At 41.2% G+C, this 16797-nt stretch overlaps 3 protein-coding genes across 3 annotated transcripts in view; 2 read left to right on the top strand and 1 right to left on the bottom strand.

Moving 5' to 3' along the window:
• Positions 1-16797, bottom strand: part of nudt1 (nudix (nucleoside diphosphate linked moiety X)-type motif 1) — a 423902-nt gene that overhangs the window by 324382 nt on the left and 82723 nt on the right. The window lies entirely within an intron of this gene.
• On the top strand, positions 18-1729 carry LOC310989838 (visual system homeobox 2; the record flags this gene model as incomplete). Its single annotated transcript, XM_083976991.1, has 3 exons — positions 18-252; positions 548-705; positions 1307-1729. 3 exons carry the CDS (start codon positions 18-20, stop codon positions 1727-1729), a joined length of 816 nt encoding a protein of 271 aa, XP_083833117.1.
• Positions 4754-14883, top strand: micall2a (mical-like 2a; the record flags this gene model as incomplete). The annotated part of the gene is made up of 17 exons (XM_083977847.1): positions 4754-4896; positions 5270-5318; positions 6493-6634; positions 6785-6951; positions 7142-7272; positions 7363-7875; positions 7986-8170; positions 9157-9217; positions 9687-9871; positions 10972-11079; positions 11279-11343; positions 11528-11651; positions 13699-13801; positions 14048-14121; positions 14216-14330; positions 14455-14501; positions 14589-14883. The coding sequence occupies 17 exons, from the start codon at positions 4754-4756 to the stop codon at positions 14666-14668; spliced, it is 2292 nt and encodes a 763-aa protein (XP_083833973.1). The 3' UTR covers positions 14669-14883.

The following is a 16797-nucleotide window of genomic DNA, read 5'->3' as shown; positions in this document are numbered from 1 at the left end:
CCCTTAATAGCTTGGACATGTTTGGCCCGGGGCAACTGGTCTCTACTCTACTGCCTGCAGTTTTCCATTCACCTGCAGCTCACTTCTTCCCAGCATTCCCAACCAGACTGAGCTCTCAACCTCAGATTCTGATCCCGGGGCCGTTTATCACCTACGAATCATTGAGGAGTTATCTGCAACCAGAGCCATGCAAGGAGGCTCTGCTCCTGGCCACACAGGCAGTCGGGATGGGGCCACTCACAGAGGCCATAGGTGAGTTCAGACCACAGCTGTTGGGGCCAGAGCAGGACTGAGCGTGTCATACAGGACTTGTGCAAAGCCAAACTGGCACTGGCTTAGCACAGTCTCTAAGACAGTCAGCGAGCACCATCTGATTGCAGTGTAAATGTTTACAAAAGATTGGCTAACAGCTCGTAACTAACAATCAATTATCAAGCAGTGTTAAAGTGGGCCTAATGATCGCTGTGCTAATTACCCAATCTAGAGCCATTAGTTCCTTGTCACCCGTTGGCGATTGTGTAATTGGTGCTCTCGCTGTGTTTTCCAGATGAACAGAGGCCAGTGAAGCAGCGTCGCGCACGGGCCAACTACAGCAGCTGGCAGCTGGAGGAGCTGGAGAAGGCCTTCGAGACCACCCACTACCCGGACATCTTCATGAGGGAAGCCCTGGCCCTCAGACTGGACCTCATCGAGGCCCGAGTACAGGTACCTGGCAAACTGAGCTCTTTCTAGAGATGTTTAACTATACTCGTCATGTCTCTGTACAATGAGGAAATAAAGCTCTTCAGTCCACACAACAAACTCTTGTGGTGACCAACATTTAAATCTTAAGGCTTCTTAATTCATTTCTTAATCTCAAGATCTCAAAATTGTCAGTGTTACAAATAAGTCACAACAAACTGTTGGGAAGTACATTATATTTTGGCAGCGTATGTGAATTTGGCTTGGTTGACTGATAAAACTATAGTTGCTAGTTCCTCTTGTCCATTCTGCGTGCAGGAAGATTCCTTACTCATGGTTTCCACATATGAGCATAATAATCTACACCACTTGCTCTGTCCAGAATCGCACTCAAAAGTTCGGCTGACATTAATATGACCCTTCATCCACCAGAATGGGCCATTTAAAATTAAAACTTTCTGTTGTGGGATTTTAGAGTGGTTTGACTGGAATTACATTAGAAAGGAAGGAATTGTGCAGGTATCTTGTCATTATGTTGAAACTTTAACGATATGTTTTGTTTATTCATGTAAATGTGTATTTCTATTTCCATTTCTATTTACTTAACTTTCCCCTTTGTTTGCAGGTTTGGTTTCAAAACCGCCGGGCCAAGATGAGGCGGCAGCTGAAGCTCCAGGGCCAGATTGTTGCAGGGTCGTATGTAAAAAGAGACAGTGATGAAACGTCTGAGAAAGTGAGCAGGAGTTTAAAACAGCACTCTGAGAGCTCTGACAGTGAGCACTGGGAGAAGCGACAGGACGGGGAAAATTACCCATGGACAAAAGCTGTGAGCGTCACGCTGGGTGGGCGTACGCAGCCCGTGACCCAGAGGTCGGGGACGAGGGAGAGGCCGGAGGGGCCCAGCACAGAGGAGCTCCGCTCCAGCAGCATCGCCAATCTGAGGGCCAAAGCCAGAGAGCACGAAGCTGAGATCCACAGCACTGTAAACATGTCAGGAGGTGACACAGAGTCACAAACACAGGAAGCTGATGCCCAGCACAATGATTGAGTCTTTTCCTTCTTCCTGTTTGTACAGATAATCATAAATCATAGATAACCTAAAAAAAAATCAGTGTATACCATGACTAAGCCTGAAAATACTTTTCATTATTTAGCCATTACTAATAAAAATATCTCTTACAACATAAAATGTTAGTAAAAGTTACAAAACTATAAACAAAAGGTCATCTTTTTGCTTTTTTAAATTTTGCCTTTATACTATATTCCAACTTCTGTGAACATTTTCATTTCACTGTTTTGAGAAAAAATACAGAACTGTAAAAATGTTTATACCCCACAATCATTTGATTAAATAGTTAACAAAATGTTTGTAATTTGAATGTGACTTTCATCACATCCTGAATTAGTTGCTCAGTCTGAACACACGCTCTGTGCTCTGGGTCTTTTACAAACAAAACAGTGAGAAATGACCAAATTTTATCGTTATCATTTTGGCCTATCAGGGCACAGCTAACAGGCAAGTGATTTCTAAATGATTTCACCGATGACGAGCTCATCCCTGACCTCTCGGGTTACCGTCACAGACAGGCAGGATGTCTGCGTGCAGCCACACGTCCTCACAGGAAACAATGGAAGTAGCTGAAAAATGTAATCATGAAGAGTGACGCTACAGTACATAGATGACATGAGACATGTCTGTGTTTTCTAGAGCTGTACGACTTCATGTACTTACCTTTGATTTTCATTGATAGTGGTACTGACTGAGCCGTGAAGCCGAAGGGAGAGAAGGTGGTTTCATTTAGCACGGATGTTAGTTTTCCTTGGAACACCAATGATCTGGTTTTAGCAAAACAAACACATTCAGTTTATGTCACATAAACACAATACAAACTGTTATAACAGTGAATTATTACACCTTAAACTAATAGTAGTAGGTCTGGAAGCATTTTATAAATCCTGTGCCTGTATCTTTATTACATGCATCATACTTTACCCAGGGAAATCAAATTTAAACTGGTTTAAAGTATTTTAGCCAATACACTCTACACAATATTCATTTTTCTAATATTTGATCTTCTGATAACACAGAACTAATGATAATAACACAAACACAAGATAAGACACAAGTCCATAACATCCACTGTTTGTTCTGAACAGTGCATACAGTCTGCAGAGGATGTGTTGGCTTAATTCTATTTTATACACCTTATGCATCCATACTATTGCACAGTAGTGATACTAATGTTGTTTATGCATTGTTTACGCATGTAACCACAGGTGTGGAGGGATGGAGAGTGTCTTTGAACAGTGCAGACTGACACTGCCCCCTTCTGGGCATGAAGATGTCCTCAGACAGGAGAGATGAGGCAACAGTGAGAGTTTCTAAAATGCAATGACTGTATGCATTTATTTTTCTTTAACTGTAACATCATCACACATCTCTCGTGTGTTTTCTGCGATACTTTAAAAGCTGTGTTGCTCTGCTTAAATCTTCTGAAGGCACTTGTTTTCTTTCTTTCTTTCTTTCTTTCTTTCTTTCTTTCTTTCTTTCTTTACTTATTTTACAGTTAATAAACAATTCATGTCTGCAGTATTTGTAACCTGTTTTAGTGAATGAGGTCAGTGTGGGTCACTCACATTTCAAAGACTAAAGTCCAGCTCTGGTCTCACACTAATTACATGCTCCATGTCAAAAGTTTAACGCTCACTGATGAGATCTGTGGGTCAAATCTGAAACCACAATTCAGAATGGGTCAGAAAAGATTTCAGTCATTTCATTTCTCGTTAAGATAGAGTGATGTAGTGTAGTGGTATAATTATTAATAATCAGTTAACCAAATGAGAGTTGCCGAGTTCCTAAAGAATTTTGCGGGACACTACAATATGGGCTAATTAGGTCAAAATCCTTATATGACAATGGTTGGCCTCAATTAGTCTGCAGCAACGCCCCACACAAAGATGACTGTGGTAAAACAGAAAAAGCATGACATAGATTCTGTTACTGGTTCCCCTGCTGAATAATGACCCCAACAAAGATAATCAAGTCTGGTGTATAATTACCTCAGAAATCCTACAGCATGCACACTCCTCCCTGTACTGGACCCTAAAAAAGAAGAAGATGAATTTCATGATTTTTTTTTTAATGTTAATGAAAATATTATTTGTATATGTTCTCAAAACCAGTGTGGAAATGAAAAATGAAGCTTCAGATGAGATTCAAACAGACTGTTTACATACAGAAAAACAGGCAGCATCCTTTTCCAGATTCAAACAAAGTGTTCAAAATAAACTCTCCACCACTCCCTCCCTCCCCACTCTGCCAGAAGTAAAGTACAGAGCACAGAAACATTATGTTCCCTTTTCAGTTTGGTGTTAAGTGTATGGACACTATAACATGCATTTAATTTTCCCTAAAGTCCAGGTAGCTACTTAAGATGTCAGGATGTGGACTTACTGTATATTTCAACAGGTGGTACAAAAACACAGTACATCTGGATATAAATTTACAAAGTACAGAAATCATAATAGGCTATTGTGTGAAAATGTAGCTCACTATCACTTCAAGTTATCTATATAAATATTATATTTATGATATGATATTTGATTTGAATTGATATGATTTTATATGATATGATATTTAGGTTGGGCTCATGTTTCTGCACTAGGCTAATTCATTTTGCAGGAGTTTCTCAATAGGAAGTCTTAACGTTATTAAAACTATTCTTTACCTTTGAGGCTGAGTTTTATTCTGCGGTTGTGAATAACTGATTAGCTGGTGCTGGGTGTCAATTTGAGTAATTAGCGCCCGCACAAACACACAGCAGCAACACCACCACCACCACCTCCAGCAGCAGCAGCAGCAGCTTCAGCAGCTTCAGCTCCTCTCCACTCACTCGGCTACACAGAAGGAAACAGGACGCAGCTGCAGCGCCGCAGTTCACGGTCAAACCCTGAGCAGAGACACTTTGTTTCCCTCCTCCTCCTCCTCTCCTCTCTTCTCTGTCCTTCCTCCGGCTCGTCCAGACTCTTCAGCTCTGCCTGTTGCTGCCACACAGCCGATCAGCAGGGGAGCATGGCTGCCATCAAGGCTCTGGAGCAGTGGTGTAAGCTGCAGTGTGAAGGCTACCGAGATGTGGCCGTCACCAACATGACCACCTCGTTCAGGAACGGACTGGCGTTTTGTGCGCTCATACACAAGTACAGACCGGACCTAATGTGAGTATTGAAGTTTGAATTGGCGGTTAAAATGCAGACAAACTATTATTAGCTGTGACCAGAGATAGCCTTTTCCTGGATCAGCCTCTCCTCTCCTCTACTCCACTCATTTCATATAGTTTTGTCATTCTCCTTAAGTTTGTCTGTATTTGATGCTCAGTTTTGACCTGAGTGTGATTTTTTTTAACCATATTTTATGGCAAGTCTGTTAGAGTCTTGATGTGTGTTATTTCTAAGGAAACCACACATATGTCTGCATAAACTCATATTTTAATGTCTTTAACTCCTCAAAGTCTTGATAATAAGTTTGATACTTCTCAACAACATGTCTTACATGTCTCTCCTCTGTTCATTGTGCTCCTGTTTTTCCCAGAGACTATGACTCACTCAGAAAGGAGGATGTGTTCGAGAACAACAGATTGGTAAGATGATGGTGATGATAAACTTGTTGAACCTTCGTCGTGTGGAGTGGGACTGATTTCACACTCCACATGCAAAATCTGATGCAGCAGAAAATCAACCAACTTCATTAACCCCAGACACACTTGGACAAAACACACACACATGTAGTGTGTAGTTAAATATTCATCCCCACAGAGGAGTTTTTTTAATCCAAAAACATGACTCTCCTCAAACTCAGACTCTCCTACTGGTCACTTGACCTAATTTATTTTGTTAACCCTGACGTGACCTGAGCAGCACAGCCGGGGACCTTTCCATTATTTAGTCCGCTCCCATTCTGCCGGTTTCCTCTGAGGATTACAGGCCCCCACAGTGTCCTACAGTATGTACTCTGTATGACTTCCTTGTTGTCTTGGATGAACCTGGCAGTGTCAGCAACAAACCTGAGCCCAGGGGAGAGGCTCTGCAGGTCATTCATTTTGAATGAGGCCCACTGTCATCTGTCACTCGGCTCCACTGAAAGATGCTGCTGTTTAAAAAAAAAAAATATATATATATATAAATATATCCTGTAGGTTAATTTAAAACCAGACTTGTGGCAGGAAATAGTGCATTTGATTGTGTTAAAGTCTTGATCAAGTGCTAAAGATGCTTCCTGTGCAGGAACATGAGAACGTGACTCGTACGGTTCATCGTGGTTTATATTTCATGAATGGTGTCACGTTACTTACAGGTGTTTCTAGTTTTATTTAGTTCTTTTATTTTTTGTGGTCTTCTTGTACATCGGCAGGCGTAGTATTCAGTCAGGCTCTGCGCTGTAAATTTAATGAGCATGTCCATGCTGATCCTAAACAATGCCCTGATATCCTGCTCCCTCCGTTCCTCACTCTTATCCCCCCCTACAAGCTCACAGGAAGTTTGCTATTCATTATGCAGCCCTTCTCAGACCTCTCTGGGCCCAGACACAGAATACTCTATTTAAAGTAGATTGCATTGTCTGACATTTTTACACACGCTGTAATTGAAGGGAGGCTGTGTGCGTGCTCGGTGAATGCTGTGGTTTTATATGGTAAAAAACAAACTCTTTTGGCTCTGTTTACTTGGCCCATCATACTCTGCTATTAAATGTTGTGTTGTCTTGGCAGGAGCTGATGGCCGTAGGTTATTTATTTGTTTTCTTCTCTCTCTCTCAAGGCTTTTCAGGTTGCAGAGGAGAAACTGGGGATCCCGGCTTTGTTAGATGCAGAAGACATGGTGGCTTTAAGGATCCCAGACAGGCTGAGCATTCTCACCTATGTCTCCCAGTACTACAACTACTTCAAGGGACGACCCCCAAGTGAGACACTGCTTCAGCTATCTGTGCAAACCTCTGTATCTGAGATCCATTCCATTTCCATATTTCTTTTTAACCTGAAGGAAACCGTGTCTCTCCTGCTCTACCTTGTGATTTTTTTTTTGACACTAATGGTGTTTTACCTCTCCTCAGTGGGAGGTGTAAAAAGGCCAGCAGAGGGCTCCAAGGAGGAGCCATCAGAGAAGAAAAATCTCCCAGTGGTGGCCAAAACCTTTGTGTCTAAAACGGCCATTGAGAACCGTTCACCTTCCGCTGTGACGGCTCAGACCTCACCCAAGTTAGCCAGAGCCGCTGCCCAGGTCGGTGCACACGTCATTATCACACTGGAGAAAGTGCAATACACTCTTTCTTATCTTGGAACACTTTAATCAATATATTGAAGGTTGAGGATTAAGCTGATTGTCAGTGGCTTTGGTAAATGTTAATGAGGTATGTGTGATGTGTTTTTGGGATGGAGCAGTCCGTCAGTGTTAGTTTTTTCTCTCACAGAAGGCAGTACTGGCCGAAAATGCCAACAAGACCGGGACTCTCAATAGCAAATGTGTTGCATGCAAGAGCCACGTCCATCTGGTTCAGAGGCACTTTGTCGACGGCAAGCTCTATCACAGGAGCTGTTTCAAGTAAGACCTACTCAGCTATACTCACTGAAATCTTCCTGATGTGTTGTGTTTTATTGCATTAATATCTGTGTGTTGATAAACTTCCTCCAGATGCAGCGAATGCTCCGGCGTGCTTCATGCGGGCGGCTACAAACCTGGGAAGAATCCAGACACTTTTATCTGCAACACCCACCAGAACAGTTGCAAACCTTCCTCCTCTGAGGTTGGGATCAAAAATGGACCCATCAGTTCAGCTGTGAGGTTAAACGGAGCCAGCCAGACCCGGCCGGCACCACGCCCCACTTCTGTGCTGTCGGCCCCACTGAATGTTGCTCTGAAGCCGGTCAGTGCTGCTCCGCCTCCCCAATCCTGGACAGCTTCGGCTCAGAGGACCCAGGCGGCCCGGCAGAGGTTTTTCCAGACTGCAGCTCCGGTCGCAGAGGCCACGGCGGACAACAGGAAGCCCACAGAGCCCTCAAGTGTTTTAGGAAGACCAAAGGCCCAACAACTGAGTCCTAATGATGAGAAGAGCAGAGCCAGGACAACAATAGGAAAGAAACTAGCAGAAGAAAACTGTAACAATAACAATAAACGCCCATTCACTGTCCGTTCAGCAGAAACACGGTAAAGCTTTGTAGTATTTTCATATTTCTAGTCTTTTTTTCCCCCCACTGTGTGGATTTTTAATAGCTTTTACTATTAAGGCTGATGGTGGGGGCCTTCTGTCTCTGCAGGTTTGGAGAAGAGCCAAGTTCAGCTGACAGGCCCGGTCTGAGAAAGGATAAATGCAGCCAAGGCCCAGCAGGAAACTGGGCACGACAGGCCTGCACCAGCCAGACAAACAATAAGGAATCGCCATGTCTGAAGGCCATCAACAAAGACAACACAAGGCCAACAACTGTACACACAACCGCCAAAGGCAAGCGCCACTAAATTCATTTCAGTTATTCTTGATCCATTATTTGACACCCAGCCAACATTCACCCCCCCCCCCCACCCCAAACACACACTCCCTCCCTCTGTCTGTGTCAGGGCGCATTCATAGAAAACAAAGCCCTTTTTGTCATTTTTGCCCTATTTACACAGCCAGTGCATCCATCTAGCAGCCTGTTAGCTGACATTTTAATTTCTCTCCCCTACTTGTAATGAACTTTCATAGTTGAACTGTCACTCTCCTGGGATGGATGTGCATGCATGGGTGCAACATCCTGACAGTCACAGGGTTTTTCAGACAGAAACACAATTACAGCTGGTTTTCAGCAGAAATGGTCACCAACATATTATAAACACCGATAGAAGTTTCCTTATCATACAGTAGAGAGTAATTCTGCTGCTTGGTAATATGAACCATATGGAGTTTGTGCATTTTATCTAATTGTTTCACATTTGGCTCTTTAAATACAGAAGAGCAGGTGAAGATCAGTCACTTTATTGCCTTGTTGAAAGAGATTAGATAATGAAACCTGTAGCTGCTTATCACTGTATCAGCTGCTCAGGTGAGTGACTCGTAAATGAGTCGAGGGAGTGTCTTGTACTGAAACTTGAACTCCTTTGAGTTCACGCCTCTTTGCCGAAGCAGATGCCACATACAGTTCATGTTAAGGTGCCATTTTCTCTCTAGTGTTGAAATTATTAGTCATTTCAATAGTTGTACCTGTGACAAGATGATTTTGAATGTCATGCTTTTATTCACAGCTGAAGACACTTAGTTGATAAATAGAATGATTTCGATTATTAGTTAATCGCTCTGTTTATTATTAAGCAGATATTCCCAGTCTTTGTGAGTCATACCTTCTCAGGTATGACTAAGTGATAATTAAAAAGATGTAAATAGCTAAAAACAATTAGTTTGCTACTTTTAATTTTGTTTTCATTAATATGTTCTGTGTAATTGATCTTTTGCAGATCCTGTCTGCCAAGTTGGGCAATCAAAGCTCAGAACTGTGAGACCTGAACTAGGTCTAAAGTAAGTAATGAATCTGATCAATCATCTTTAATAATCAATATTAGTCATTAGTAAGTCACTCAGCCGGGAGCGGGAAGGTCACACAGGTGGAGAAAGATTTTTGCCTCGACACGTGTCTGACCAATCAGCTCATTCACTCTCCAGACTGCAGAAACCTCAGGCCTCATCCGTCTCTGTCCTTGTTGACTGGCTCAGAGCGCAGCAGCTAACTCTGTCCCCGATCCTAACAAACCCTGAGGAGTGCCGCGCCTGAACTTTTCCTCCTGCTAACACTAGACTCTCTCTATCTAATCCCTGCTGATGATGATCCCCACTTGTTCTCTCCACCCTCTAACATTTCAAACTAAAAAAAGGTGAGGCCTTTTCTCTTGTGTTTCGCTCCTCATGATCGGCTCTGTCGGTGCATCAGATAAAAGCTGTACTGTAATGGTTACACGCTTCAAGGCTCATTGCAGTGTAACTTTTACAGAGATGCTGAAGCCTCCACTGAGCAGCATCAGCCTAGATTCTTGTCCTCCAACGCCACCATCATCACAACAAGGCCTCCCTCGCCCCCACCTCCTGCAGCGCCTCCGGTCGGCTTTGCTCTGTTCGATCCTGCACATTTCACGGACGTCTCTCCGCAGAAACCTCCACCTGCCTCAGAGAACCTCTGTAAGTCAGATTATTATAAGAGACATTTGTCTTCCAGCCTGTGTCTGTTTGTATTACTTTGTTATTGGACTCCAGAAACTCCTTTTCTTCAGTACTTACTGATGTCGTCAGTAAGATGCAATCTCAAAATAGGTCTATGTGAGGTGACTGTAGTGAAACCAAAGCAAGGGATGAGAACAAAATTTGAATTTCATCCAGATTAATCAACTTTATATTATGAAACCTTGTAAAACACTAACCAGAACAAGAGTCAACAGTGATGGCAACTTGAATAGCTTTGAAGAAAAATTCAAAAACCATCATGGTTACAATTTTAATAATAAGATGTTGACATCAAGATGTTTAGCAGGTGTAATGTTTGCTGCTTAGATATAGCAGTGGTTCCCAATAGAGACAAGTTATCCCTCCCCTGTCAAATGAAAGAGAAATTGAGCTTATCATCAAATAAATGTTTGTTATTATTTAAATAGAGCTCCATGTTTTTTATGGTCTGATGTGGGCCACAATTTTCTTTGAGGCTGTGAGTTGGAAAAGGGAGCCACTGGATCAGATAGTTGGTATGTCAACATTTGATAACTGGCGATAATCACATAGAAAAGAAGATGTTGGAAATGTATTTAGCCATGAATCAACGTGGAAGCTGAAATGTTGACCTGATGATGCAGCTGGATGAAACGTTTTAAGCTCATCAAAGTTCAGCCTAATGAGGACATGTAGGATTGTGCCAAATTTCAAGGCAATCCCTCCAGAAGTCGGTGAGATGTTTCACTGAGAAGCACAAATAAGAACCTGAAGGTGGCGCTGCAGGAAGTAGTCAAAGATGAGACCTTTTTTTTTCACAGATGAGCTGTGCACCTCTGTAAAAAAAAAAAAAAAAAAAAATCCACCCAAAAAGATGTTGCGATATGTCAGTCTGGACCAAAGTAGCATGGTTAAAAATTCATTACCCAACACTGCTTCCCACACAGACATGCTGCCCTGCATGTGTTCTGGTGATTGTTGCAGATTTTTGTCTGTTCAGGGGCGAAACAGAAAAAGGCATTAGCAGAGTGAACGTGCTGCAGCTCCACAGTGTGTAAACCTCCCTGTCCTTATTTTAGGTTTTAAACATGGGAGTCGCTCGCCTGTGAAATCCCCACCCAGACGACCAGCTGTGGAATCTATTAGCTTTACCACCACTGCTCCAGCCAATCACGGAAATCTGTCAGGTTGGTTCCCAGCTTTTAAAAAAAGAAAAAAAAATGTCATCATCAAAGCCACACATGTATGTCCTCTGCCATCTTGTTGATTTCATATGAGCAGCCTTTTTTTTTTATACTGAAAATAAATCAGGTGAAGTCGTATGTGACAATGCTTTTCTGAGCTGCCATGAAAGGACTATCTAATCCTATTTTATCTACCTCTTAGGCGCTAAAAAGGGAAAGTATTTGTCACCCACCAACGCCTCCAGGACTGAAATGAGGTCACCCTCTGTAAGTTCCCTCCATTAAGTCTCTTAAGAGATTAATTAACAGCTCTACAAATATGCTTTCATTACATTCCCAGGAAAAAAAAATGGACGACCGTCTTTACATCTAAGTGGCCAAAGTCAGGATTTTGAAATGAAAATGATTGTTACTCGACTGTGACTCTATAAGTTGTTTGTTTTTATATCAGGTGAAGTCTTATCACATCCCGGTGGAGCAGATTGAGACGGAGCTGAACGATATTGAGACAAACTTGGCTCAGTTGGAGAAGGAGGGTGTGGAGCTGGAAAAGAAGCTGCGCAGCTGTGAAGAAGGTACCTCTGTTTTCCACTTCCTCTCTTTTTCCTTGTTTTGGACAAATAAATAAAATAAAATTCAAGGTGGGCGAATCAGAAACGAGCCATTCAATTTCAAACCATTCAAACCACTTTACCTGTTCTGAGGCAGAATATGATGCCAATCAGTGGAGCTCTCTTCCTGCAAACTTTGATTTTATACTGTATTTGTGTGAACTGCTGAATCCTTCTCTTTAGTGCAGAATTGTGCTCTGGTTGCTTCACTCAGGACACACACACACTCAAATTCACTCACCGTCAGCTGGAGGTTTGTGTGTGTGTGCAGGGGATTTACCTGCCATTTCTATTACTGTTTCTGCAGCCAAATGAGGTGAGAGGCACAGACAGCCCACAGGGATGTTGCTTCTCTTTTAAGGCAGTGGGAGTAGGGGGCCTGATTGCTTTCCTCAAGGTCAACATGACTTAGGTATAGTAATATATATTCTGGTCGATCGCGTAGTGTTTTTTTTTTTTTGCTTCTTCCTCTACGCGCCACCCAGGAAGCCTGAGCATGCACTCGCTTGGCCAGAATTTGACATCAATTGCACACCACCTAGGAGATCATCGACTTCTCAACTGGAATTTGTCAGAGTGAAAAACTAAACCCTGGCACTCAAGTTCAATGCAGAATAATAATAATAATAGAAAAAAGGTATTTGTTCTGGTGATGGCAGTTCAGGATGTGGGCTGCCTGAGCCTCAGTCACAGTCCACATCAAACGCTATCGTAAATGTGACTCCGGTGTGCGTTTTGATTGATTGTTCGCTAATTGGGAATGGGTAATATTCATTTAAAATCAATTATTCCACCCACTCAGAAATAGAAAATGCAAGCTATCCACATGGCTACCCAGTACATGTGTTGTAGTGCTTTCAGAATTACAATACAGCAGTGGGACAATATGGTCACTAAACCATGAATACTGGGTTAGGAAAATATTTGAACTGCCTAAATGACTATTCACTGTTTGAATGCAATCCCTTTTTATTTTTAAGAGTACAAAAGCTATTTAAAAAGAAGAAATTCAAGCTAATCCCTGCTGAATTCTTGCGAGTCATTATTAAATAAGTGATTAAGACAAATCTGTGCTTCACTGTGTATTCCCTCTGTGCAGGTCGACGTCCTCTGCATGTTAAAACTTGCATATTAAGATAACATTTGGGTGTAGCATTTCATAGTATTTGACGAACACAATGGTGGAGCCGCTGTCTTTAATTAAGGGCTGCAACTAAGAGTAATTTCTTTTATTATCTATTATTGTACTGATTGTGTTTTAGAAAACGTGAGAAATTTTCATTATAGTTTCAAACGGCTAAATTTAAAACACTTGAAACACAGAACACTCAGTTTGCTTTCATATGTGAAGTGGAAATGGAGCATCTTTGGTATTTTCTTATGAGAACTAACTGCAAGTGATTAAACAACCAACATATTCTGATAACCGATTAATCCGAATATTCACACTCTTCAAAATAAGGCACATGGTGTCCTGTTTAGAAGTATTTACAGCAGCAGTGTTGATGATTAAATGTGCACACTTTCAGCCCAAACTGCTGAAGATATCTTTGCTCTGCAACATGTGACGCCAATATTAACACTAAATTTTAAGGGCTCCAGTTTAAGGTTCAGAGCCCTGTGTTGTTGGCTGCTGCAGAGTCTTTAAGAGTGTTGACATGGTCCCAGGGGGTGAGTCACCCTCCATCTCACCTCCAACAGCCAAATTACTCAAAAACCTAATTTGTTATTGCACTTAATTTTATTATTGTGTAATAAATGCAGTCTTGTGAAAACAAAAGAGCTGGATGAGTGGAGGCTTCCCCATTGTTATATTACGTAAAAAAAAATAGTATGGTAAATGAAAACAATCATTTTACTGCTTTCCCATTAACCTCAGTTGCTGCATCGGACATCAGAACAGCACAAAACTGTATTTAAATATTTCTCTCTGAACTATTACCAAGGGTCACAAATAGTATCTCATTGATATCAAACATGTAAAACAAGTTTGTTTTGTTTGCTCTTTCAGAGGGAGAAGGAGACATTTTGATGGACCCACTGATGGTTGACTGGTTCAACCTGATTCGAAAGAAGCAGATGTACATTAGGAACGAGTCCGAGCTTGTGTACATGTGAGTATAATTGTTGTGCCGAAGCCATTTTTAGTTTATTGAAATAGTTATGTTTTCCACTGAGATTCCTGTATGAGAACGAAGCCTGTTTCCCATACATTTATATCACACGAGGGAGAATTCCAGCGTATTAAGTGTCAAACCAAAGGGATTTGTTTGAGATTGTTACTGTTTTGGGGAAGATATCATGTGCATAATAAATTAGATTTGCCAGTTTTTGCATGTAATTAATGATGAGTATCTCAGAGCCAGGACTCAGGAGCTGGAGCTGCAGCAGCCAGGTGTGGAGGGGGAACTTCGCAGGCTGCTGGAGAAGCCAGGTGAGACCTCACAGGTTCAACTTCAGCTCTGTTACTTTACCTTTTTTTTTTTTTCTTGTCACCACTGAAAACTGAAGTGAACTTGGTATCACAGATCATTTAAAGTCCAGAGAGGAGCAACAGCGGGAGACGTTTTTGATGCAGAGGCTGGTGGAGATTGTGGATGGCAGGAACGCGATTGTGGAGGGACTGGATGAAGACAGACTCAGGTGACATGATGGGTCTTGTAATGAATGTTTACACTGATGGAGAGATCACTTATGCAGAAAAATACTGTTTGTGTAACAATCTGAATACAATGCATGGAGGACTGATTGATTTGATCAATTTCAGGGAGGTGGAGGAGGATCAGCAGCTGAATGAAATGATGAAAAATCTTGGTAAGTGTCTAATGAATTGTCTTTATTTAAAGGTGTTTTTCCAACCTTTATATATTTTTCTAATATACATTTTTTGTTGGTGAACAGGAGTAAAGAAAACCAAAAATAAGAGGAAATCCTCCATCTCAAAACTGTTCAGACGAAGAAGTAAAAGACGAGTGGAATGATGTATTCATTTTTTAAACATTGTTATTTTATTAATTAATGTATTATTCCTTATATATTATTTTAAGGTTTCTATATTTAAGTGCTTCAGTAGAGTGTGTGTTAATGAGAAGGCAAAGGAAATAAGAAATGTAAAGGATCATATCATGTGTTCTCAAATGGTTCAAGATTCACCTTCACCTCTTAGTTTGGTGGTATTTACTGTATGTAGGGTGAGAATTTTCTTTGTGGGTTATAATTCAATCTTTGCTTTATTTCACATGAGGCGTCATGTTTTTTTTTCACAATTGTTTTTCACATTTAAAAAAAATCACTAAGAAAGAAAGAGGTGTTAAATCACGTGCACTGTGAATGTTTCTCTTATATCTATTAAAGAAGTCACCATGAAAGCCATCGCTTATATGGATGTAATGTAAAGATACCATATGTTTTTATTGGGATGTCTCACTTAAAGATGCACAAATTATGAATGCACAAAAATCGTGATATTTGATTTCAACATCCCAGCATCCGACGTGTAAATTACAAAGGGAGCACTGGCTGCTCTGCGTGCAAATAGGACTGAGGAGAGTAAATGTGTAATCCTTCAACAGCCTTGATCCAAAATGAAATTATTTCACTATTTATTTAATAATGGATTTTAACAAATTTCCTGTAAGGATATTAGCAGGAGGGAGGGGGAAAAAAGCCTTGACAATTAAGTTTGAATGGCTGTGGAGTGTAAAATGGAGAGCCACACATGTTGAACTGCCTTGTGGCAGACTGTGGCTCCCCTCTCATACTGTACTGTAGGTGGCAGCCTGGGTATGCTGTATCACAAGGCAAGAACTTGGAAATCCAATTTGCCACAGTACAGACAGTTAATTTCTTTGCTAATTTTATAAATGCTGCAAAAATGTTCAGCTGTGCTGATGCAATAATGTTATGTGAAAGAGGATTAGGTAGAGCAGTAGCTTATGGCCGGCGAAGGCTTATAAACTATAGGTTGTATTGAGCTCTTTATCTTCAAACCTGGTTTAATTAAACATTACTCTTTACTAATATCTGCATCAGAATTGCTCTGCACCTGAGCTATTAAAATGTTCAAACGACGTGTGGAGTCAGTCGCGTGTGGAAATGGCATTCACAGTGTTTGTGAGGGACGTATTGTAAGGTTGCATTTTTAGAAGTGTTATTGAATGCTCTGTACTTGTACTCTATTTATATTTTTAAACTTGAAATCTGTTGTCCAATAAATCCTTTGAAGATTAGTGTGCATGAAAGGTTGAATTATTTACTTAATAACACCTTCCTTTGCCACACATCCCAGAACTTTTTTTTCTCTTTATCACTCCACTTCCCATGTTGCAAGCTTCACCAAAGACTGTTGATTCAACGACTGCCAAGATCAGACGTTGCTTTCCTCTGAGAAACCAACAATGCTGCGACTCCTTTGCATTAAAGCTGCGCAGCGATCACAGCGCTGCATCAATGTATGCTCCTTTTTTTTTTTTAATAAGGCTTTTTAAAGACGGCATCAAGATAATTCACTGGCGTCAATATATTGCAGCTACTTATAAACTACATATCCCTCATTTTGAGATGCATGAAATCGTGATCATGAACTTGGAACACAATCTTTCTAGCTGAGCAGAGTTGGGGATGATATTGGTACAAAAATGCCACGCGTGATGTGGGTGACAGTCGAGACTGAATGTGTGATATTAGAGTTAATTAAAGCTTTGCGCCCCATCTACTGCAAATGCTTGCACTTCTGCAATTAAGAATCAAAGGCGAGGGCTTAGTGTCAGGGGGGTGTCTAATACATGGTTTTAACAGGAATGGGACCTGATTTGCCAAGCTCCTAGCGACAAGCATTAACAACAGCCTCAAATTAGAGGGACATTAATATTCATAAGTAAAACAATTCATCCTGTGAATGTGTGATGAAATGGAATCCTCTGAGGTGAGCTCTTGTGTCCAGGCTGCCATCGTTCATTAAAATATGCCATTACCCATGAAGTGCTTAATCTTTATGAAAGGGTGGTAAAAATCTGTTTGAACTGCTCTGACAGAAAGGTGGAAATTGTAATATTGTTCAGCACCTTACATTATGTTAATCCAGAACATTTTTTTTTTTTTTTTTTGGGAT

Source organism: Trachurus trachurus (assembly GCF_905171665.1).
Source record: "Trachurus trachurus genome assembly, chromosome: 8".
Taxonomy (NCBI): Eukaryota; Metazoa; Chordata; class Actinopteri; order Carangiformes; family Carangidae; genus Trachurus; species Trachurus trachurus.
Note: the sequence above shows the minus strand (reverse complement) of the source record. Positions and strands in the feature narration are given on the sequence as shown.